Source organism: Equus przewalskii, chromosome 1, assembly GCF_037783145.1.
Source record: "Equus przewalskii isolate Varuska chromosome 1, EquPr2, whole genome shotgun sequence".
Lineage (NCBI taxonomy): Eukaryota > Metazoa > Chordata > Mammalia > Perissodactyla > Equidae > Equus > Equus przewalskii.
The window spans coordinates 169,892,112-169,915,332 of NC_091831.1; the positions used below are offsets into that span (position 1 = coordinate 169,892,112).

The 23,221-nt window shown below is 39.7% G+C and overlaps 1 protein-coding gene across 18 annotated transcripts in view; it reads left to right on the forward strand.

Annotated features, from left to right (window-relative positions):
- The window catches only part of NPAS3 (neuronal PAS domain protein 3), an 828,951-nt gene that overhangs the window by 578,071 nt on the left and 227,659 nt on the right, over positions 1–23,221 (forward strand). For all 18 annotated transcript variants that reach the window (XM_070587900.1, XM_070587907.1, XM_070587910.1 and 15 more), the window contains one exon: positions 5,999–6,088. In XM_070587900.1, coding sequence (XP_070444001.1) covers positions 5,999–6,088 — 90 coding nt within the window. The remainder of the gene's footprint in view (positions 1–5,998; positions 6,089–23,221) is intronic.

The following is a 23,221-nucleotide window of genomic DNA, read 5'->3' on the forward strand; positions in this document are numbered from 1 at the left end:
CAAGAAATCTACATCCCTCAAGGCTGGATGTAAGGCTTGAACTAGCATCCCAGGGAGGAAAGGTCAGCACTTTGATACACAGCTCCCACAAAATGGAATTTTAATGAGCAGAAGACAAACCTGATCTCCTTGCTCAGAAAGCAGATGTCTTTGTTCTTTTCATGTTTTAACATTTCACTAGTTCAGCATCTCCCCTTTTATTCTGGTCCCTCTCCTCTAAGAACTGAAGGGAGGCCGCCTGTGGTTCTCTGCACTGTTTTCTCACCTAAGATGTTTGGACTTAGGTGTTTGAGGAAACTCTCAGGAAAGGTGTTTTGAGGCGTCAAGGTTTGTTGTTCTCAAATTCTTTTTTGGTAGGAAAATAGTCAAAGTTGACGGATTAATCCAACTTGGTATTGTGATTGGGGAACGTGTGGTTTTTGGTACCTAACAATATGAACCTGTGCTACCCTTCATATTATTGATTCATTGGGGAGGGCAGTATGCAAAGGAAGAGACACAGGAGCCAGGGAGCTCTGGGAGAGTCCTAAGAGTTAAATAAAAGCCAAACCTTTGACGTATGCTTATATCCACTTTGGGAAAATATACTTGACTTAGATTCCTATTTCTAAAAATAAAGCTTTTGTTTCTGCAAAGTGCTTGATTATTAAAACTCAGATTACAAAGACAAAAATCTGGGAAACTTTTTCTTCCCCATAAACAGATACATGTGGACACCTCTGGGCACCATCCCAGGTTCTCCTTGAAATTGCTGGGAATCTGTGTGTGTGAGTGAGCAGTAGAGCATCACCTCTGAGTGTAATCATGGGGCAATATGGCATTTTAATGAGCTCTATCAGAGTGTTATTGTATCCAAAGGCCACAAAATTTCAGAAACATTTTTTTCTTTCCAGCTCTTTTATCTGCTGCCAACACAGAGCAGAAAGATAGGTATTGGAGCCCTGTTTTCAATCTTCAGGACAGACTTCTTTCGTGCTTGGTTTATTCGTTCAGCCTCTTTCATAGTGACGGAGGTGTGGCTCAAGGGAAACTCACTTATTCCCGATGCTAACCCATTGCTCAGGTAGCAGAAGCAATTTTCTCATACAGCCTCTCCTTCTTAACAGCAAAGCTGTCTCAGCAGTTCTAAAATGGTCATGTCTAAAGGCTGGCAAGCATTGTGTTCAAATTCATGTTCTGCTCTTGTCTTAGAATTATGTCACAACAATGAAAAACGCTGGGTTTAGGGGGAAAGTGGTGTGTGTCAGAGACTGTAGTCTATCGTGGGTGGGTATTTTCTCCATCATCAAAGCCTGAGTTAAAGGAATATCACAGAGGCACGGTGCATTGGACATGGAGCACATGCATGCATTTAAATCACGTATATCTTACTTTTTTACTGATGTAATTGTGAAATATGTTCTTTTTGCATTCATAATTAGGGGGTGGAACAGATGGTGAAGGCTTAGTTTAAAATAATCTGTCATTAAAATAACCTAGCCTACTGGTAATTCTTCACTCTAACTGGAGTTAGGTCATAGGAAAAGAGTTTGGGGTGATTTTTATTTCTCTTCTGCATTGGAATGTAGAAGAAAGAACCACAAATTTCAAAGTAGTTATATATATGAGAATTGTCCCTATAAGGGCAGTTTAGTAAGACTTCAGTCTGCGTGATTTGGCTGCAGTGGAATATGCAGAAAAGAAGAAAGCAGAGACAAAACTACTTTGACAAATATAAATCCATTTAGCACAATGCATTAAACATTAGTATACCTTCAATCATGAAGCTCTAGTTAGTTTCATACCCTGCAAGGAAATAACCTCATCATTTGACAAATACTGTTAGAAGCACTCAGCTTTGGGGGTTAAGAAACTATGCCTTCCACTTTATATGTTACGCTGATGTCAGGGGATATAAATTATAATTACTGGCATTATTATTCAGAGATGCTGTAGCTCCTGACTTGTGTATCCAAGCCTCACTCCTCATAGACTTACTGGATGTGACAAAGGAAACCTCCTGTCAGCCCTGTTGGGATGGCTAAGAACTGGTTTTAGTAATAAGAAAACTGTCTTGATAAATCAGATACTTGCATGCCTTTAAAAACGTCTGTTTTACTGTTTCTTCTAAGATTTTGTTCTCCATCTGCTTTGAGGAAAGCAGAAAGATTTCAGCATGGCTTTATAATAAATCTGCTCAAGGAAGGACGAGCATTAACATTTGTGTAGGTTCTTTTTCATCTTAATCCAACCTTAGTTAATAATCAGAAAATTCTACATAGTGAGTAAGAAGATGTAATTAACCCTTTGACCCCAGAATCTTAATTGGCGCCTGTTGAAAACAGTGGGCAGTTAAAAAAAAATTAAAAAGTAGCCTGCAGTGATTGAAACAGCTCAGTATATAGTAGCTTTCTTGATTCAAAATTTTTAAAAATTCCACAGAACTTTCAGATTAATCACATTTGGTTCCCAAGACTAACTAATTGAATGTTTCCTTCCTCCTCCCACCTTTTAAAATTGAGACACCCACATTAAACCAATATTGATTTACTTTTCTCTGAAAACTTTTCTAAGCAGCAAAATACAGCTAACTATAGACAGGGGTGACCCTGAATCAGAAGGTAATGCCTACATGAAGAGTGACTTTGCCAGTCTGCTGTAGGCCTGGTTTCATATCCCATTCTTTATCTGAAAGGTAATCGAACCTGGGTTCTGGACATTCATCTCACTCTATAGATAGAATTGACTGAAATGATAAAAACAAAAGTGAAAAATATGGTTAACTAACCAGTTCTGTTTTGGTTTATTTTTTACCTCTGTGATGATAAACAACTAATCTGACTAGTTGTGTTCTTCCCCCACCAAATTGGCTGTTATTTTTAATTGAATTGACTGGATGTTTTGTGTCATGTAGACATAGACTCATTTTAATCTCACCAGGAAATTGGAACATGTGTCAAAGCTTCTGCTTCTGCCAAGCAAAACTGGCCAGTTCTTAGGTCGCCGCTGCTCAATAGCATCAGATGTTTGGCCTCCAGATATTTATATTTTGTGCTACAGTGCCCAAACCTCCTCTAGTATTTTAGTAAATACGTGAGAGATGAACCTAATGCTGAAAAAATCACAGTCCCCTTTAGTGAGAAAGTAAAGGATGTATGTATGTGGCAAATGAATAGCACTGGATATTTTGGAGGACTGTGAAGGAATCCAGTCTAACTCTGATCTTCCAAGTGTTAGGAGATACCCCAGATGATGTTCGACATCTGTGGCATCGGAATCTGAAAATACTGTAATAGCTCCATAAGCAGGACCCTTGGAGAAAATAATCTCCATCCTTCTTAGTCATTCGAGCATGTGTGATATAAGGGAAAGAGCATTAGGCTGGGAGGTAGGACTGGACTTAGTAAGTCTTGGCTGAGCAGTTGTTAGGTACTGGCTCCATAAAGATGAATAAGACATAGCCCCACTGCTCAGAAACTGTCTCCTTGGGAATTGATTAAGCCAACCAGGACCATACAATGTCATAAATAGTTTAATAATATTATGGGAGTGCAGCAGATTTAATTCTGGCTCTGCCATCAGCTGGCTCTATGATCTAAGCCTCTTTGTGCCTTAGTTTCCTTACCTGTAAAATGAGGAATTGGACTACAGGAGATTGTCTCTATGTCAGCTCCATGAGTCCTTTCTTCTTCTCTCAGTCAGCCTTCCAGCTGTCACTTTTCCCCATAGAATTCTCCTGTGATCTCTCTCTCTCTGTCCCTCTAATGTGACAGTGACATTTTAAGGTTGAGAAGATGGCTACACAGCTGTCTGTGATTGTATGCCACGCATTGCTATTAAGTTGATTGGAAAACGTACCCAGGCCCTTTTCTCCAGGGGGAAGATCAAGGGGAGAGTCTTGATCCTCATGAATCATCCTCAGGAGACATCGTGCTTGAGGTAAAGACAGGTTGAAATGAGATCCTTCCCAAACTTCTACACAGGATACTTCTCTCCCTTTGCACTGGTTCAAAGTAAGGTGCCACCATGCAGCACCCTAAGCATGAAAGGCTGTGTCTCACCAGGCTCCAGAAGGTTTGGCAGTTTTGTCAAAGGTAAGGAGCCCAGTAAGCAATATTTTGTTCCCTGTCCCATAACTGGTTCCAGGGGAAATTTTACAGAGCAAAGGGGACAAGGTGACCTCTTGTGGAAGTGGCTTATGAACTCTACTGTCATCCCACTTCCCATGTGTCTCCTACTCCTAAAAATAGGATTCTATCATTTGAACAAATCGTTGAAAAACAAGTGATGATTTTTAAGAATTCATAGGCTATCTCTTAGTATAAATATTTTACCTTCAGAAACGCTGAGAAAATTTGTCTTTTCATTAATTTACACATGTCAGTTAGAGAATCTTTATTTTTGGTGGAAGATGGTATAGGTATTCAGTCCAGCTGTCAGAGTTCGAATTCTAACTCCATCACAAACTAGGGACAGGCACGTTGCCTAACTTCCATGAACCTCACTTTCCTTGCATATAAAAAGTAGATGATAATATAATTACCTCAAATGGTATTCATGAAAATTAAAAACGACAGTACATGCAAACTGCTTAGTACATATTGCTTAATAAATGTAAGCTATTATTATTGTACTGTCTTGACCAAAAGCTCGTCTATCATGTAATTTGCTTTTTTGTAGAGCAATACAATGTGACTTTTGAATTGTTTCCAGAACCCACTAAGAGGAGGAGATTGAGGGCTACCCACAGTTTCTGACCAGTGGGCTGTGAAAACAGGTCAGGAAGCGTGGAATGCAAATTGTGTATATACATATAAATACATGGACACACACATTCTTATATACATACACCCATAAATATGTATATTTCATGTATACATATATAGCTCCAAAAATATTTTAGTATTTTAGGAGACTGAAATTATTGTTGAGATTTGAGGCAGTCTATTTTTCTAACTGAATTTTACATGTTTCTTCCACGTTTCTACATTTAAAAGTTATGTCATTAATTTAGTGTTGCCACACACCTTGTTCCCATTGTAGGTTTCCTGTATTTCCAAGTTCACAGCCTTTGTAAATACCACCAGTCTTTAACATTTCTTTTCCTGTGCAAGCAGTACTTGTGCAGTCTACCTGGTTTTGCATAAATAAAGCAAAACAAAAGACATGAGGATGATGGAGGGTATAAAATGCACTTGGATGGCAAGAATTTGAAACAAGTTTATTCTCGATTTGAGTGGTATATTGCAGTTGGAGTCCATGATGATTTACACCATTCATCAAACTGAAAATACAGCCCTTCATTTGGAAAGTGGACTAGGGTTTCCGGGGCTACAGATGATCTGTAGCATCCTTGGTTTTCCCCCCTTCTCTTGTTCCATTTCAGGAGTTGTAATAGAAACTAGATCACAATAAAACTTTTAAGACAGAGTTTTGCAAAAAAGGATTACAGTCTGTAAGGTTTCAGCCTATAAACATTCACTATAATGTATTGACTTTTCCTATTTGTTCTAACACAATAGGCACTGGGAGTGAGGAGGGCATAATCCTTTATTAATTAGGAAATTATTGATGTCCATAGTAGCTCAAGTGGTGATTTTACTTGCTCTTCATATAGGAACCCTTTTTTCTCTTGTTTCATTAGCATTTCCATTTCTGTTCAGCTATTTAATGGAGAATCTTGCTGATTTAATCTCGGTAACTACTGAATCCAAAAAAATAAAGGCAACATCTCATATAATCAGCATGACCTGATTTTAGACATGAATGTAATGTATCTTGATCAGAATGACAGAGACCTGAGGAAGTCCCTGAAATAAAGGAAAGCATGTAGTCTCAATTCAGACCTTTAATTTATTCGTATATAATGCAGTAGTAAAAGATCTTAGGACTTCTGTTAAATGTGAAGGAAAAAAAGGGTCTTAAATTTGGTGTGTGTTGCTTTGTATCAGATGCCTTCTTAATTAAATCTCCATCATATATAGTTATTAACCTATTTGTATATTTATTTTTTCTGCAGTCTCTGGATGGCTTTGTATTTGCACTAAACCAAGAAGGAAAATTTTTGTACATTTCCGAAACAGTTTCCATCTACCTAGGCCTCTCGCAAGTAAGTACAACAATTTAGATTCTTCATGGTGGTTGTGAAAGCTCCTTCAGCCTCATGCTTTTCCTTCCTCGATGGATATTCTGTATAGCATGGATTATCAAATTTATTCTTTAATGGCTCTACTTGACTCTTCTCAGAAAGTCAGTGAGAAAATAGTGTGTCAGTTTGGCACGTTCGGAATAAACTTGCGCTCAAAAACTTTAGTACCCCTCCCCCCTCCAAGGATCATTATTAATTTATTGAGAACAAATGAAGTTTCTTCCCTCCGTTGTTTTGAACTTTGAAACCTCTGTGCCCGGTAGGAGAGGGACACACTAATAGTGCTTCCCTTGTGTCCTATTACTGGATGTTTATGGAGTACCCTGCATTATCCTGGGAGCTGACACAATGACAGGGAGTCATCTGGAGTCAAGAAACGCTGAAAGAGACCATTAAAATGTGTTGCAGGGAGGGTTCCAGCAAGGATATATTTTGCTGCCTTTGCAAATGCTTCCTAATGCTGAAAGACAATTTCATAAAGTAAGATCGCTTTTCATTATTTGTAGTTTAATTATCACATGTGTCCGTCAGAGGTTAAAAGAAAAGAAGAGGGAGGCAGAAGGCGCAAGGGACAAAATCCTAGATTTCTTGATATTCCCTTGGAACACAAAAATTTTACTTACGTTGGATTCCAAGACGCGGGCTGCATCTACAGAATGCCAAAATACCCTGCAGAAAAGTTTGCAATTCAACTAATTATCCAGATGTTTTCTCCATAAAAATGCTGAACATCTGGATATTTGTGCCCACACAGGTGATTGGCTGAGTGTGACCCTTTCATCTGGTGTTTTGGCACAAGGAAAACACAGCCTTGGTGGGAGGGATTTTGTGTGTGTGTGTGTGATGGTCTGCCAAGTTGGATAATCTACTTCTCATTTGGTTGCCCCTTGGAGCTAAAGATGGAGATAAGATTTGTCTCTCTCCTCTTAAGCAGAACCCACCCCAGACTCATTGCTTCTGAAAGTTGGCACCTCTCTAAGGAGGCATCCAGCATGGCTGGAACCTTTTGGCCATTAGTGAGTTTGCTGGGTAATAGCTAAATCAAGAAAGACACTGGGAAATAATGAAGAGAGATATTTGGCATCTGAGGAAGGTTGGGGGAGGAGGAGAAATGCTGCCAAATTTGATTATTTACTGTTGAGAATCCAAGCAAGGGTCCATTAACTCTTCCTTGAAGAACATGCAAGCTATTGGCTGTGGTGTATGGAGCAATTTCTATTTTATGTAGATTTTAGCAAACCGAACGATAGAAACTGGGCTATTGTTAACTCAATATTAGTACCCTTGTATCTTGTTGACGTCTCTGGTTTTGTAATATCTTTTAATAGACTTCAAGCCTTGTCTTAATCTATTTAGGACCTAATATTGAGAATCTCCAATTTTGGAATTGGTGTGCCACCATGTCAATACTTATGGAACTGGAAACACCGCTATTTGTGGTTCTGCAATGCCCATAGTCATCTGTTTTATGTAGAGTATCCAACAAAGTTTAATAAGCCAGTGAAGAAGAAGGATGAATAATTAGTTTAAGCAGGTAAATGCTAATTAGGGAACTCCTGAAAAGCATCCATTATGTACTAGCTCAAAACACATTTTACAGCCCTGCTTAGTGGTGTAATCCAAATTCTGTCAAGGCAACTGCATTTTCTGTAATTGAGATGTGTATGTTTGCTTTGCATAACAGATGGCTCTGTATGCTTAGACTGATAGCTAGGAAAATAATAATTGCATTATTCTGGCCAAAAGAATATTAGCTCTTGGGTTTTGGCCATTTCAGTCAGTCCTCCTGCCAGCACAGCATATGCACATATATGGATTGGATTTTCAAGGAAATTGATGCATCTGGAATAGTGTGGCCATCTGAAATATCATCTGTTCAAGAAAAATTTGGCTTTAACCCTGTGCTGGTTTCTCCTTAAAAGCAGTGTATTTCACTGCTTCTCTACTGTAACAGTAATCCCATCTTTTCCTAAAATCTGAGACAAATCATTGAGGTTTCTGCAGGATAAAGCAGCTGTGTAGGCATGATGCAGTAGTTGGCACCTTCTGTACAGTAGTTCCCTGCCTTTGTCTGTGATGTATGTGAAAGTGCATATCAATAGCCAGCATCTTGACTGACCCAGGGCTGGCCGCTGGCCGCAGGGCGCTCTTGCCTTCTGTGGTGGGTGTGTTCAGTGTTGCCCAAAATGTCCAATATGCAGGTAGAGGCTCTGAGGTACGAGACAGAGGTCTTCATCTGGAGGCATTATGCAGCTGAAATGATGAAGGGCTAATCACTAGAAAGTGATTTTTGCATATACCGAGGTATTATTTAGAGTTGAAAGCTAAAGTTTAAGAATAGTTCTGGGTTAACGTAAAAATAATCAGGTAAGAGTGGTGTGTGTTTTTAAATGCCAAAGATTGAGGGGAGAAGGGGGCAGGCGGCCGGGGAACATACGCTAAAACTTTGGGAGAGGATTCCCAGCCCTGTTAAGGTTCTGAGTCCTAATAGGGTAATTGAGGATCCCTTCCCAAGTTGCTTCAGTGCCCTCTGAGTTGCAGGGGTGCAGGGTGCACATGGGTGGCGTACAACGTAAAATGTGCTCAGAGTTGCTCACTTAATAGCTGCTGTTTTACACACACACACCCCACCTTAATTAAATGCAGACCAAACACTCTGCTCGTGTTCTACAACTTTGGCTCGGTGGTTATTCCATCAAACTCTAGTTTAAGTGATAAGTGATAAGGAGTCTGTAAAGTTAGGGTCCCACCTTTCCTTTTTAAACAGTTTTGTTAATGGCAGACAAGGGGTCATTGTATGGTCAAAGGCTTACCCGGTGAAACTGTTGAGGAATATTGGGAGCATGTCAGTGTTTTAGAACCTAGCCGTGTCTGCCTTTGTAACTCTCAAGATATTCCTTCCTCAGTTTTATTTTCTTTCAACATGTAAATAAATATGGTGGCTTTAAAACCAGCTTATGTTCGGGAAAGAATTAGGATTCTTTTTTGGCTCATGAGGAAACTAAGGAGAGAAACTTCTACTGAGTTCTGTTGTGTGGCATGAATACAGAGATAGTCAGAGTGCATTTTTCTTCTGCATCCGTTGTAATGGCCCCTGGTGTCCAGGGTGTGTGCGTGCCAGTTGTTCTCTTTAAAGTCTTTTCATGGTGCCATGTTGATGGGAATGAAGTGATCTATGACGATGTCTGAACCTCTTCAGCAGCCCTTTTGACTTTGCCAGAAATCAATGTTTAACTTAATATCCAACATGTGGTTTTAGGTTGGAGAAATATGCACTGTTGACTTGCTTCCCTGGGTAAAAGTGATTCCCATTTACTCACCATAACGCTTTATCTTAAAGGAAGATCCCCAAATATCGATGCTGAGTTTGGTTTGCATGGAGATTAAATGACTTCTTATAGCTCGTGATGGCATTCAGAGCTGCTGAAGACAACTCTGCTCTCCTGCTAGAATGGAATTAGCAGAAAGGACAATGAAGGAAGAAAACACAGTAGATTACCTAATACTGCAAATGTAGCAATGAAGTGTTGCCAGTTTTTATGAAATCTCTTCTAACATGAAGGGGCTTAATCACCAGAGAATCCAAAAGAGACTTTATATGCTAAATAAAAGGCATTTCTAGTTTGACGTAGCATTTAAAACTTAGGGAAATATTTACTTGTTGGCTTATTCCCTCCTCTTTTGACAAAAGGAATAGCTTATATAAACATATACAATAAAAAATAATGGCAAAATAGAACTAGGATATAAGGAAAAAAAGATAAAAGTAGGTAATCTGTTACCATGTAGTAGAAGAACACAGTAGAGGTTTATAAGAAGAGATATAAATGGTCTGATAGAGCTTTAGATTTAGCTATGAGTTTCCTGGTAACCAAAGCAAAAAGGGAAATACAGCCAACTATCAAAAGTAAGGAAGCATCACTTCTTAAGGAAAGTGAAGTCTTTCTGGAAGTGAAATAGAAAAATAAATCTCCAATACAATTCCTGTAGGGGCTGACATGTGGATCATGACGTATTGATTTGTTTCCATTGGAGTCCACAATCAGAGAAAGGTTGTAATGACATTTAACAAACATTAACACACATATTGCAAATCTTATAAGCAGGCAGAAGACACTTATCCCTTAATATGTTGGTATGCCAAAGATCATTTTGAGAATGATGTTCTGGCATACAGGCCTTACAATAACAATTGACTAGTTTGATTGTTTATGTGCTTTTCAATCACCTTTCCCTCATCCATACACAAATCCTGCATTTTCTTTTAAATACTGATGAAATATTCAACATTATAATTTCCAGAGTCAGAGGACATGAGTCTCAGTTAACCAGAGGATAAAAGTAGACTCATGTCTTCTGAAAGCGTTTTTCCTTGAAAGTGAGGTAAGAGATGATGATTCTGATGCACACCCGTGCCAGCAAAATGTTTGCAAGTTAACGTGGAGTGCTATTTAAAATAAAATGGGATCTAGAGCAAACTGGGAAATTAACAGATTTTACACTGAAATGTTATTAGAATGTACCCTGCAGCTAGCTAAGCCCTCTCTTGCAGTACCTTCTAATCACCCGCACAGCCTGCAGTGCCCAGCTGCGTAGGAGTCACTTCCCTTCTCACCAAGTCCCCATCCTGGTAGAAGATAACTTCCTTGCTGTTGTAAGCCACCCAGGAGGTAGCTGCAGACAAGGTCACGAATTGGCTTGTTTCAAGGCCACTTGCTGAAAGGAGCAGGGTGAAGGTGAAAAGGCGTAAATGGTTGTTGTAAATTTGGTCTTTTGTTTAAGCCATGCAGATACAGTTGCCATAAACTCCTTTCCCCATCCTGTTGTTCATCTCCATATTTTAGATTTCACTGCATTTGTTGTATAGAATGGCAAATAAAATTACAGCTACAGCACACAAGTACAAGGTCAAATAAATGACAGAGCTCAGTCTATTTGTGAAGCTATTCTGAAAGGGGACCATGGTGCCAAATGTGGTTTATTTGAATAATAAAGAAGAATTAGATTCCCCTGATAACTTGGCTGAGGGCCAATAAATCACTGGAGGTTAAAGATGCTTTGCGACTGCCATGTCTTTCTTTTGCTTTTCCAAAGCGCCAGCCTCAACTCTTGCATTCGACGTTTTTCAATGCAAATCAACTTGAGGTTACTATGTGGTTAATACTCTCGCTTCCATGCTTATAAAAGATATATATATTTCTTTGGTGGGATAAAAAAAAAGAAGACATTAGCTTTCCTTACAAGTTATTACTCTTGTTTGGCATCATCACATCCTAGCTAGCTGGAGTATAAAGACAAAAGAGGTATTATTTCAACACAGGAGAGAGCTTATAATAATGGAGCCGAGAGTTAGCATTTTTTCAGTTGGTGTTCTGAATTTATGCAACACTGGGATAAGTGGGGTTCCTTCAGTAAATGAATATGCACAGCCGTCCAGATATTGCTTTGTTGCCCCCTTTTAAAAAATCTTTCAGGTAGGCATACCTTAGTTTAAAAAAAAGAGAAGAGGAAAAATACATTATTTTCTGCAGCTTGTGTCTTTTTTTTCCCCAAGCAAGTCTGCATTTTTCTCCCGTACTAATCATAAAAAGTTCATCACTTCTTGGTGTAACAAAGAAAAATGCCCTTTTGAATGTAGAAGCTCTGAGGGTTTAGAGACTATTGAGAAAATATAAGTATCAAAATAATTCAGAAACAGTACAAGGCACAGTGGCACATTATCAATTTACAACATTTAAATTGATAAATGCTTGGTGGTGAACGCCTACAAGGGCACTTTGAAAAGCAAATAGCGACCTGGTGAAGAAATTGATTTTTCCCCCCCGAAAATGACTGCATGATGCATCATTTGACTGCATGCTGTCCGAGTGCTTGACAGAGATAATCTCAGCAATCCCACGGGTGACCTTATCGTTCTCACCAGGGCAGCGCCGTCTACGTTCTGACTTTGTGCATGTCAAGGTTCCTCCCGGTAGGATCCTTGGGGGGAAAAGTTCCTCTGTTCGATCCAGATATTGAACTGCTCGCTCTTCCCCCTTTTCCTGCCACCCCACCCTCCCCTATAGGCAAACACGCCTCTTTATTTCATCCATAATTATGAATGAGCCAGACAGAAGAACACAGCAGCCTGTGCTCTGTATCTTTGTTGAAGCCCTTATTACCTCTTAGTTCACAGAGTTCTAGGTGATAACCTATAGTCACAGGGATCTTTTTATCAGAAAGAGTAGAAAAATTCCCTCATGTTCTCCTATAGTGCTTTCCCGTCTTTAGCAAAATGCGAAAAGCTAACAGTTTCTTTCTTCCTTGTACTTGCAAGGGTTTTTTTTTCCTCCCCTCCAATCTACACCGAAAGCTTCTGAGACTGTTTTAATCCATATACTCTAGTTTCTAATAATATTGTTCTCTTGCCATCAGTGCTTCTAGGTGTTTCTCTTGTAACTTTAAAATCATGTCATACTGACGCAAGGCCCAGATCACACATCCCTCTGGGCTATTGGGCTTTGCATCCGGGGGGCAGCCACTCTTGGAGACGTTTGATCTAATCTGTGAGGCTTCTTCAGGACCGCTGGTGTTTAGAAAATACTTTTCTGCTGGAGAAGAATAATTGACAATTTTTTTAATGCTTAAAATTTTTCTGCTGATATATATGGATGTGTGTGCGTGTGCCTGTCTGTCAGTAATCTTCCTGCCACGCAGCTTGTCGTTGATAATTACAATTCTTGATTAGCCACTTCTTGAAAGCACAAATACCCTGCCTGGCTTGGCACCCTGAAGCTACAGTCCCCACTGGCTTTGACACCCTCAGTTCACCATAGTCAACCCCTTTTACCTCCTTCTTTCATCCACAACATTAATTCTGAGTGAACAAGACGTGCTTCCTTGCTTTTGACAAGATTTGCTGCAGTCTCATGCGACAAAAACCCAACACTCATTCCAGATTCAGAAAGTAGGATTTATAACAGCATTTTAATTTAATGTTGGATGTCGAACATATAAAGAGATCACAGTAGTACTAGAGCTGAAAATTGATGCCTTTTTTATTAGTGTCCTCTCAGAAGTGGGTGAGACGCTGTTTGTGCAATGGAGCACAGAGCAGCACAGTCAGATGAATGAGGATATGCTATCTGCAAGGAATCGTATTTCAAGCCACTGTCGGCCTCTATTGATGTGCTCAGAGTTGAAAGGTTATGCTAGTAAATGCCATCCGAATTTCCAGCATTAGAAATTGGTAGAATAATCTGCTGGCTGTCACTTTATGCTCAGCCTAAATGCACTGTATGGGGATGTTTTACTTATTTTAACTCCAAATTAATTTCTCATTACTGGTGCATTTCTTTCTCTCTTCCGTGCTTTCATCAGTCCCCAAATGAGACTGATTTCTAAGAGGCCTTCAGAGTAAACCAAAATCTCTGAAAGAAAATGAAAGAAATTTGCATCGTCGTACATGAGAATTATATTCTTTTTATTTATTCCTTTGAACATATTTTACCAGGCACTGAGGCTAAAACACAGAAAGTCTGTATGCAAAGGGGCTTTTCTAGTTAGACTGAATCACAGAATCGTGAGACAATAAAAGATAGGCTCACCATTTTCAAATGTATAATTCGAAGACCTTTTACATTGCTTCTTAATTTCTGGAGTTAATGTGATCAAAAGAAAATAGAGTGTCTTCATTTTTTGAGATCAGGAAATCTAAAGTCAGAAAAAAAATACTTTTTGAGGAGCTAGCTTCTTTTATTTGTGTGGATAAAATGGTATTTTCATATTCATTTTTAAAGTAGAGCACTGAGCAAGAGTGAGATGGAGAAGGAAATTTAGTCATCATTCTAAGTCCGTAATTTATTCATTTTTAAATAATGAAACGGTGTTTTTCTGAATTAACCCATGTATTATTCATGCAGGCGTTGGCGATGTAATGTCCTCGGTTTTCTGGAAAGCAATGTACATTTCTTTGCCTGACAAGCAGTATTTTCTATATGGTATTAATTTAATGGCTTATTTTATTATGCAAAGTTGGAAAGTAAAGATAATTTCTGTCTATAATGTGGTGCTTATATAGGCAATATATTCAAAATCCTACCTCTACACCTTAGCCAGCCATCCTTCCTCAGTTAACCTGTACCCTATGAGAGTGATGAGCAAGTACAGACCGCTCATATGGAGAATAAGAAATAGCTTGACCTCCTGGGAAGGAGGTCATAAAATCGTTAAATTCACGTGAAATCCAAATTTCATTTCTACACACACACATTCAATCTGTGTTGGGTTTTAGCTCTTACATAAGAAGACGTGGTTTTCATGACAGGAGTAACATGGCAACAATTTCAGTGATAATTTCAGTTGGAATATAATAAGGAAATTGACTTTATGTTTTTGCATAAATTCTAGAACTAGGCTCACAACCTGAAAATCGATGCTGGTTTTAGACAACAAATGCCCCATGGCTTTTAGCCTTCTTATTCCCTCTGTCCCCTTTGGATGACAGTCCAAAGATGCAATCTCTCTTTTTTCTAAATAGTTTTTTTAGAGAGACTGATAGCAATTGTTCCAATGATTTAGAGCATCTTTTGATGTACATGCCTGTGTACATATATAAATGTATAAATTGGTTTCCTTCTGATTTGGTTTTTGTGCCTACTGCGTTTTTGTCGACTGATATAAATAATTTCCAAAATGATTCACTAAAACAGCTAACCAGGTTTTCCTTTGGGTGTTTCCTCCCCTTTTCAAACTCCTACAGCTGCCAATTTACCACATTTAATAGTAAGACAAAAACTTCCTCTGATGCTGTTAATTTTTAATGTGCTGGCAGATTCAATCTATTACTTTCTGTAACTGTGCAAACTTTTTGAAAGCAAGAGAATGTATGCAGAATGAAGTTTTCCCTGGGAAGGAAAAATGTGGTTTGAGATTGGTTGTTTTCAGGGCAAGCGAAGGCCCTTGGCGGAGGGGACCAGATGAGGCATTTGGCAGGTCTCAGAAGCATGTCAGTAATATGGCATTTGGATGTCAGATAAAGAATCATAGGTTCCATTTAGTTTTTCTTCTAAGTTTTGCAGAAGCAAGCTTTGCATTAAGCAGCGTCCTCCCTTTTGATGTCTCTCCCCAACAGTCGCATTGTTTTAGAAGCTCAAGCAGTCCCTTTTAGTAATGTTTTGCCAAGGAAACAATAGAAAATTGCCTCTGGATGACGAAAGAGCTAAACCTTTAAGGAGCATCCATGCGGGATGGTTTCACAAACCTCTGAGTTTTACTATTGTTCTGTAGTCTGTCTTGACTTTCAGGTGTTTGTTCCTACTGTACTTTATTAGATGCTTAGATCTGGTTAATCAAAGTCCCTAATTTGTAAATTCGATACTATTAGGGGCTTAAAAAACATTGGCACAAAACACTCTTGTGTATATATAGGGGAGACACCAAAAAATGTTTCCAGAGAACAGAAATGGTAGCATTAGCTAGGATCAGGTTCTTTCCCATGAAATGTACAGGCTTACTTTGTTCTAAGAAATGTTGAGGCTAGGAAAATTGCAAAATGACTAAATAAAGATTATTTGGATTATGAAGTATTCCTTTAAGTGGTGAGTTCCTTTCTTGCTTTTAAATATCTATGCAGAGAATCATTATCTACTTGATGAAATCAAAAGGGGGTGAGGAAAGGGAGAGAGGCACAAAAGTTAAAGTGTTCAGAGGCATTCCGTTTTAAGATCAATCGGAAATGGCTATGTGGAAAATGAGATTCTGTTGGCAGACAACTTTTTAAGAGCCAGCAGGGCTCATCTCTCCTAGTAAGCATGGGGATCTCCTCAGCCTTGGTTGCCAAGTGTGATGGGGATGTTGTTTGCAACCTGGTCATCTGGATGAGGGAAACATGGTCAGAATGTTCACTCCAGTTTTCCAGGATCATTTCAAACTGCTGTGCCACAGAGGTTTGGCGTACTTGTGACGTTCTGTCTCCTTATCTGTGTGAATTACCAAAGTCTGCACATCCCACAGGACAGAAGATGCAAATTCGAGGGAAATAAGAGGTGAGATTGGGAACCAATTCCCTGGAATTAAAAAAAGAAAAAACATAATTTTTCCCGTTCATTAATTAAAATTGACATCGCAGGGTTTGCAAAGACCAAGAAAGGACCGTGCCATTTCACTACATTTCAAAATCTTTTCACTTGAGCAGACAAGTAAATCATGCAATTACTGGGACTCATTCAGCTCTTTAGTAAAAACACAGGCCTGCAACCTTGGATGTAACATACATTGAAATGAGAAGAGTTGAGCTGAAGATATTTCTAAAATGTCACCACTGCTCTGTGACATTGGATGATATGTTTATCCATTCATTATCACCGAGAACACCTGGGGCGGTGCTCAGGAAATCAGATAGTGCCTTTTAAAATAATTATAAAAGAAGCATAGATTAGCAAGCTAAGGGGAAAACAGACAATCCTGAATCACGTTGTTACTAATTTTGATCTGTTTGGGGGCATCAGCTTCCAAGTCACAACAGTGTAATAACTGCCTGCAACTGTCAGCAGAAGTGAGGAGAGAGAGTGCCAAGTATGAGTATTTCTAAAAAGCAAATGTTTTCCTGGAGATGAAATCCAGGCATTCATTTTCTGTTTGTAAAATCGAGACACTCCATTGGTGGCATTCCTATTGTTGGTTTCTGGCTTGATCCTTTTGTCTGTAAGATGTTTGGTCTTTGGAGAAGCCGGAGACAGCTCTCTGGACTGGGATCCAGGAGACCTGATTCTGCTTGAACTGGGCGAGGGACCTTTGAGAAGCCTGGATCTTAATTTTTCCTAAGTGTGAAATGAAGGGGCGATTTCTCAGGCTCCTTCTTCTTTAAAACGTGAGCTCTCTGAAATTCATTCAACACTGGACATTTTATCATCAGCACTAGGGTGGGGGTGGGGGAGGGGAGCCTGGAAGAAGTCAGCTATTTTATTTTTAACCTTCAAAGGAATTTAGTTGAGCAGATGCTACCCCGAACTAGTCAGAGTAGAAAAGAAATGATATGGCTTTTAAAGGGCACATCTAGCATATCTACTGGGGTAAAGTAATTCCGGCAATGCTTCAAAGGATATAACTTTTGATGGTAAAGGAGGTAGGCTGTGGAATGAAATCACATATGGCAGGCTGTCAAAGTCTCCTACACTCGCAGTACGTTTATATAAGTGCAAATGGAGGCTGCTTCGATGGAGTCCCTCGCAATTTCCTGCGAAGACGGCTTTCAGATTATCTGATATTATTTGACTAAATTATCTCTGTAGAAGCTGAGGACAACTTTTATGATCAAATATTTTGAAATTAGTTTTCCTCGTTGGCAGATTATCTGAAATATGAATTGCTCTCATTTGAGCACTCGAAATTGAAAGGCTTTGGTAATAGCAATTATATAAAAACAAGGGTCCTGAAGTGCTGTATATCATGCTGAAGCGGGTATGTTTATAGGTCAGTGATGTCAATAACTGGAGTTCTCCCAGATACCTTGTCATTACCCTTTTATTCTGGGCTAATGTAAAGGAGAGACTGACTTTTTTTAAACAAAGCTAATTTATTTTTGAGAATAAATACTGATTTTGTTGACTCTAGACATTAATATAGTCAATTCATATTTATTACATTTCCCAAAACTTTCATAGAGTATCTGAGGATCTAAAAAGTACAAACACGTAGAAAATGTCTAGAATTCTAGACAATTCTGAGGTATTATTATCTGTATGATTGACTATTGTGTTCCTGCTGCCTCCTTTGTGAAGCATTCTTATCCCTCTGCAGACCTTTTCTGTTCATATTTGTGGCTCGGCAATGAATGATAGTTAACATTTACTAAGCCATTACTGTGTGCCAGGCATCATTCTAAGCACTTCACTACCATTAAAGTTTATAATCCTAACTATTCTCAGGTACAGTTACTATCCCCATTTTATAGATAAGGAAACTGAGGCTCAGAGATGTTAAATAGCTCACCCAAGGTCATACAACTAGGAAGTGGCAGAACTAGCATTTGAACCCATCCCACTTGACTCCAAAGTACTCACTGTTAACTGTTATTTTTAGCTGCCTCTGGGAAGTTCTAGGTAATTATCAAGTAGAATTATTCAAGGTTTATGGGTTAAGAGAAACTGAGACTTAAAGCAACTACGCATGCTGCCCAGAACCATAAAATTGTTATCCTCACAATGCCAATGCAAATAACTGAACTTCTGAAAATATTGGTAAAATTACATAGATATATCTGAAAATTATGATGTTCAACATTATTAGAAATATTCCAAGATTCAATAGCAGGGCCTAGTAATCAGTAATAAGCATCTAAACAGAGGGTACCCCTGACATTTGCCATACATTTAATATGCATTCATGCATGCCAACATTCCGCCAAAACTAAGTGACCTGCATGTGCCAAAAACTGAGGCTATCGTAGGGCCTGCCTTCAAGGACCCCGTGTCTTCAAGATGCCACAGACATGGTAACCAAGCTATAGTGACCTCTCCATAGTAGATCTCAAATATGATAATGAATAATGAATGTCACATGTCATGATAAAGAGATATACTACAAACCATGGGAACAGAAAATGTGGATGACTAACTCTGCCTGAAGAAGTTTGCAAAGAATTTACCAAAGAAATGACATTTAGGTCAGGCCTTGACCTAAGCATTTTCCGTATGGAAAAGGGGAAGGTGGTATTCCAGGCAATGGGAGGCATATTTGTGAAGTCATTTCTTATGTCAGGAGATGAGTCTGGAAAGTTAGGACTGGGCAAAATTGGAAGGGGTGTCAGAGGAAGCTAAGAAAATTGGACTTTCTCCTTTAGACCTTAGAGAGCTATAAAATGTTTAGAGGGAAAAGTGAAATATTAGATCTGTGCTTCAGAAAGAAAAATAATTCTGGCAAAACAAATTAGATGGCATCTTCCAATTAAAAGACCAATAAACAGTCCAGGGGAGAGGTAAAAAAGAATTACAATAGGGCACACGAGTACAAATAAAGCAAAGCAGATGGATTTGAGAGGGCTTTTTCAGGTGAGATCAATGCCTTGGTGATTGACTGAATGTGGTGGAAAGCAGGGGAAGTGCATTTTTAAAGCTTAGTTCCGATGTAGGCATGCAGCATTTGAGAAACTTGGGGAACATCTGTTGAGCAAACAGGCTTCGGAGCTCACGAGAGAGGTTGGGTTCAAAGTTACAGGTCGAGAAGTGGTTAGCATATAGATTGTGCTTGGACCCAAAGGAGGTAGATGAGATTCCCAAGGAGAATTTACAGTTCAAGAAGGAGGGAGTGGGGCTGCTAAGGAGGCAGCCCTGAGAAGAGGGCAATTTACTCACAGGCAGAGGAAGAGAAGGCAGCGTATAAGATGAAGCAGACATGATCAGAAAGCAGCCTGGAGAGTCTCCTCCTCAAGAAGGAGCTTGGAAGTTGTCATTGGGAAAGTCAGAGAAAATGATTTTTCAGAAAGGATGTGATCAAGTGTCTGAAAGTTATAATCTTATAAGGAGAGAAAAGAACCATTGCATCCATCAGTTAGAAGATTACCAGGGATTTGAATATCATCACTAGCTATGGTGAAGGTTGAAGCCAAAATGCAGTGAGCTATTGAGTGAGAGGAGCAAATGTATTCGGTGAGTGTTAGTCTCTCTTTCCAAGCAGTTTGGGGGTAAAGAAGGTGGGTAGGGGAAGGGGAAAGTGAAAAGTCATTTGAGAGACAGAGAGAGTTGATGGATCTCATTTTTAAGCTTAGATGACTTTAACATTGAATTGAGAAGTTGAGCATGTAGAAAAAGACGCATTAAAGATTCTAGAGAGGGATAATCTTTGGACCCAGGTCTCAAAAGGATAAACTTTGTAGTATGAAGGCCATGAACCTGGGAAGTGAATAGGACTATCTCTTGCCCCTCTGCTGGAGAGAAGTTGGGGAATGGAGTTTGGAGATGGAAATGGGGAGGGAGAAAGATCCGTTTTGAAGGAATTCATGGTGTCTCTCACTTGGTAAAGGTGAGACCAGAAGAAGACTGTGTAATTACTTTTGCTGGGATTTATCAGCCTTGGTCCATCCACACAAGGGTGCAACTGACGGACAGATGAAGTACCAGGCATGCCGGGCATGAGGAGAGGCCAGTCACAGGCCAAGGCTGGGGTAACTCCCTTTTTGGCCAAACCTGATGGAGCGACAGCCCATGAGACAAAAATTCTAGGACATTCTGGGGGGGGGGGGTGAATAATGGATTCAATTGTGGGCCAATACCTTGTGCAGTTAACTAGTACCATTTAATGTAGCCTGTTAGCAACCAGAGTGCAGTCTGCTGCCTATGACCTTTCCACTGTTAACTGATGATCAAGTCCACAAAGAAGGTCAGAATCTGAGATTCAAGGATTGTATTCATTGCTCCCAATATTAATCTGATAATTTGTATAGAAAGGAAAAATATGGAGAGAGTATTTTATGTAGTATTTTTAACTTTGAAATCCTATCTTTGCTTCCTTTTCTGCTCCCTTTAAATCACATATAAGCTGCCCATCTGACGGGTGAGTTTGCAAGTCTCCCTTTGAACTTGTAGGTTTTCTAGTGGTCCTTAATATTCTCTCTGAATACTGAGCCTCCCACATTCCTTTTCTGCTTATCCATCTATCCATACAGTTAGTACATAATTGGTAAAAAGAATATTCTTGTGACTGTCCAGTGTCTGAGCACATTGCCGTCCTTCAGTAAACTCTTGGTAAAGGGAGTGATTTGTTTGTTTTGTTTGGAGTTTATTTTATGGTGAAAATCAGAAAAGCCTTTGGGCTTTTCGAATCCAGTTCTAATTGTTCTTTTTAATTGTCACTGATTATAAAATAGAAAACTGTTTAATAATTATAACTAGACTTATATCTACCATAGCCATGATTTGGTTCATGTCAAAGGAGGTGAAATGGAAAATATAAATTCAAGATCTCGAGACTATGTCCCATTATTGCTTTTTGTTTCTTGAGGAAGAGAGAATGGAAGGAAGGAAATAAGGAGAGGGAGCAGAGAAAGAGAGAGAGGAAGCTGAGAAAGAATAAATATGTTATTTTAGCCCTCTCCCCTTACCCCCCTCTTTGTAGCCCACTTCATCCCTTGGGTTGCCAGGTACAAACCTGTGGCAAACTGGCATTGGACAAATATCTAAATGGAATGTGTAAAGTAAGCCATGATAGATGCCCACTTGCAAAAGTGGGCCTATCAAATGAAACAAATGCCATCCGTGTCTGTTTCCAGCTGAGGTTATAACGTGTGGGATGGTCGTGAGCACCAGATTCCCTTTGCATTCAGTGTCGTAAACCACACAGTTTATAGTACCATATGAATTTGTAGAGCTGATTGTTTTATTATATTTCGGTGTAAATTTTTCATCCCTTTCAGTTCCACCGCCATTCTCAGAGAATACAGGTTTTGTGCTGATACGATGTTTCCTAGCTCTTGGCATGGCCTACCCCTACTACTGACTGTAATTTACTTTTTGGTGTCTGTCGCCTTGAGCTTGCCTTCTGACTAGCTTGTTGAATGATGTGCTAATCCATTATATTTTTCAGACAAGTGTATCGACCAGTATAAACAGACTGGAGGGCACAAACCTAAATGAAAGCTATACTTCCCTGAATCATTTAAAAAGCTCCGGCTTGGTGGCAGTGCAAAATAACTTGGCTCTGTACGTTAAGTAAAGGAGAGGGAGATCTCAATAAATAAAACAAAAAATGGAAATATCCCTGCCTGCGGGAGCTTAGGCCAGGTTTCAAATGTTCACCTTCATTCACCTCTATTTTTTTTTTTAACATGATGATCAGAAAGGGCTGCTTTAAAACGCCCTCTTTTAACACAAATATAGAGTGAACACACACTTAGCATCTCCTGTCATTGGTGAGGCGCTCTTACCTGAGACAAATAAAGAGCAGAAAGTGGGCTCTCAGAGGAATTTCAGCAGAAAAATTAAGCCTTAGATCGGCCCCTTCTGCATCTTTCACTAAGAGATGTGGAATGGACGGGCAAATGGGTTGGGGGAAAATAAGTTTCAAATTAATCTTCCTTTAAAAAACAAAGTGTCAGCAGAACCCCAGCTCTTCAGTTTGCAAGACCAAAGCCATGAGGTAAAGATTTACCTGTCACCATGTGAGGAAAGATCCAGTAGCTGCTGCAACTTTGGGTCTGTACGTTCAAATTCAACCTGGCACCGTGTAACATTGTGGAGATGGTGTTCTTCATCTGAAATTACAGCACAACCCAAGAGAAACAGTGCCCTGATGACAAACAGGGGCTCCATTTGTCTCTGCACGCCCTTGATGCCTGCTGCTTCTACAAAGAGTTAGACTGGGAATTACGCACATCTCTTCAGATTACCCATATAGAAAAAGAAATAAACCCATTCTTCCAAAATCTTGTGCTCTGCTTCCGGAGGTTTGTAAGGCGTAGTGTGTATTTTTCACGTTGGTTTTACCTGTAGTGGCCAGATGCAGAGCGTCATAGACCCTTCAGTCTGCAGAAAGACGGGGAGGTTTCAGAGCACGTTCCTGTCCCTCACATCGGATGGTCACAGTAATCTTGGAAAGCTAAGCATGACGATTTTATGCCCATTTGACAGATGCGGAAGCTAAAATTACAGGTAGTGAATGGCCAAGGTCACAGAGCTAGTGAGCGGTAAACCAGGACTCTGCCTCTTGGCTCCATCTCTCCCACCCACTTCCTTTCTCCTCAGAGGTGCTCAACCAATGCTGAGACTTGTCTTCTCCTGCTCGGAGGGGAAGGGCTAACCTGAGAGTGACGGATATTCTCTCTATGTTGCCTCAGTGAACGCCGCCTTTCTGCCAGCAGCCCAGCCCCCACATAGCTTTACTCCTTTCAGGGATAGAGGAAATTAAAACACTGTCGAACAAGAATGGTCGTGGAGAACCTGAGCCATAGTCCTTACTACAGCTTAAAATTCCAAGCCTGCACGTGCACAAACATGTATAAGGAGAATCTGTGAATAGATCCTTCCCCTAATTCCAAAGGCAAATAAAAGGAGCCTTTGTGGCCACACACAAGCCTCCTTTGATGTCTGGTGCAGTGTCTCTCAGCTTTGTACCAATTTTAAG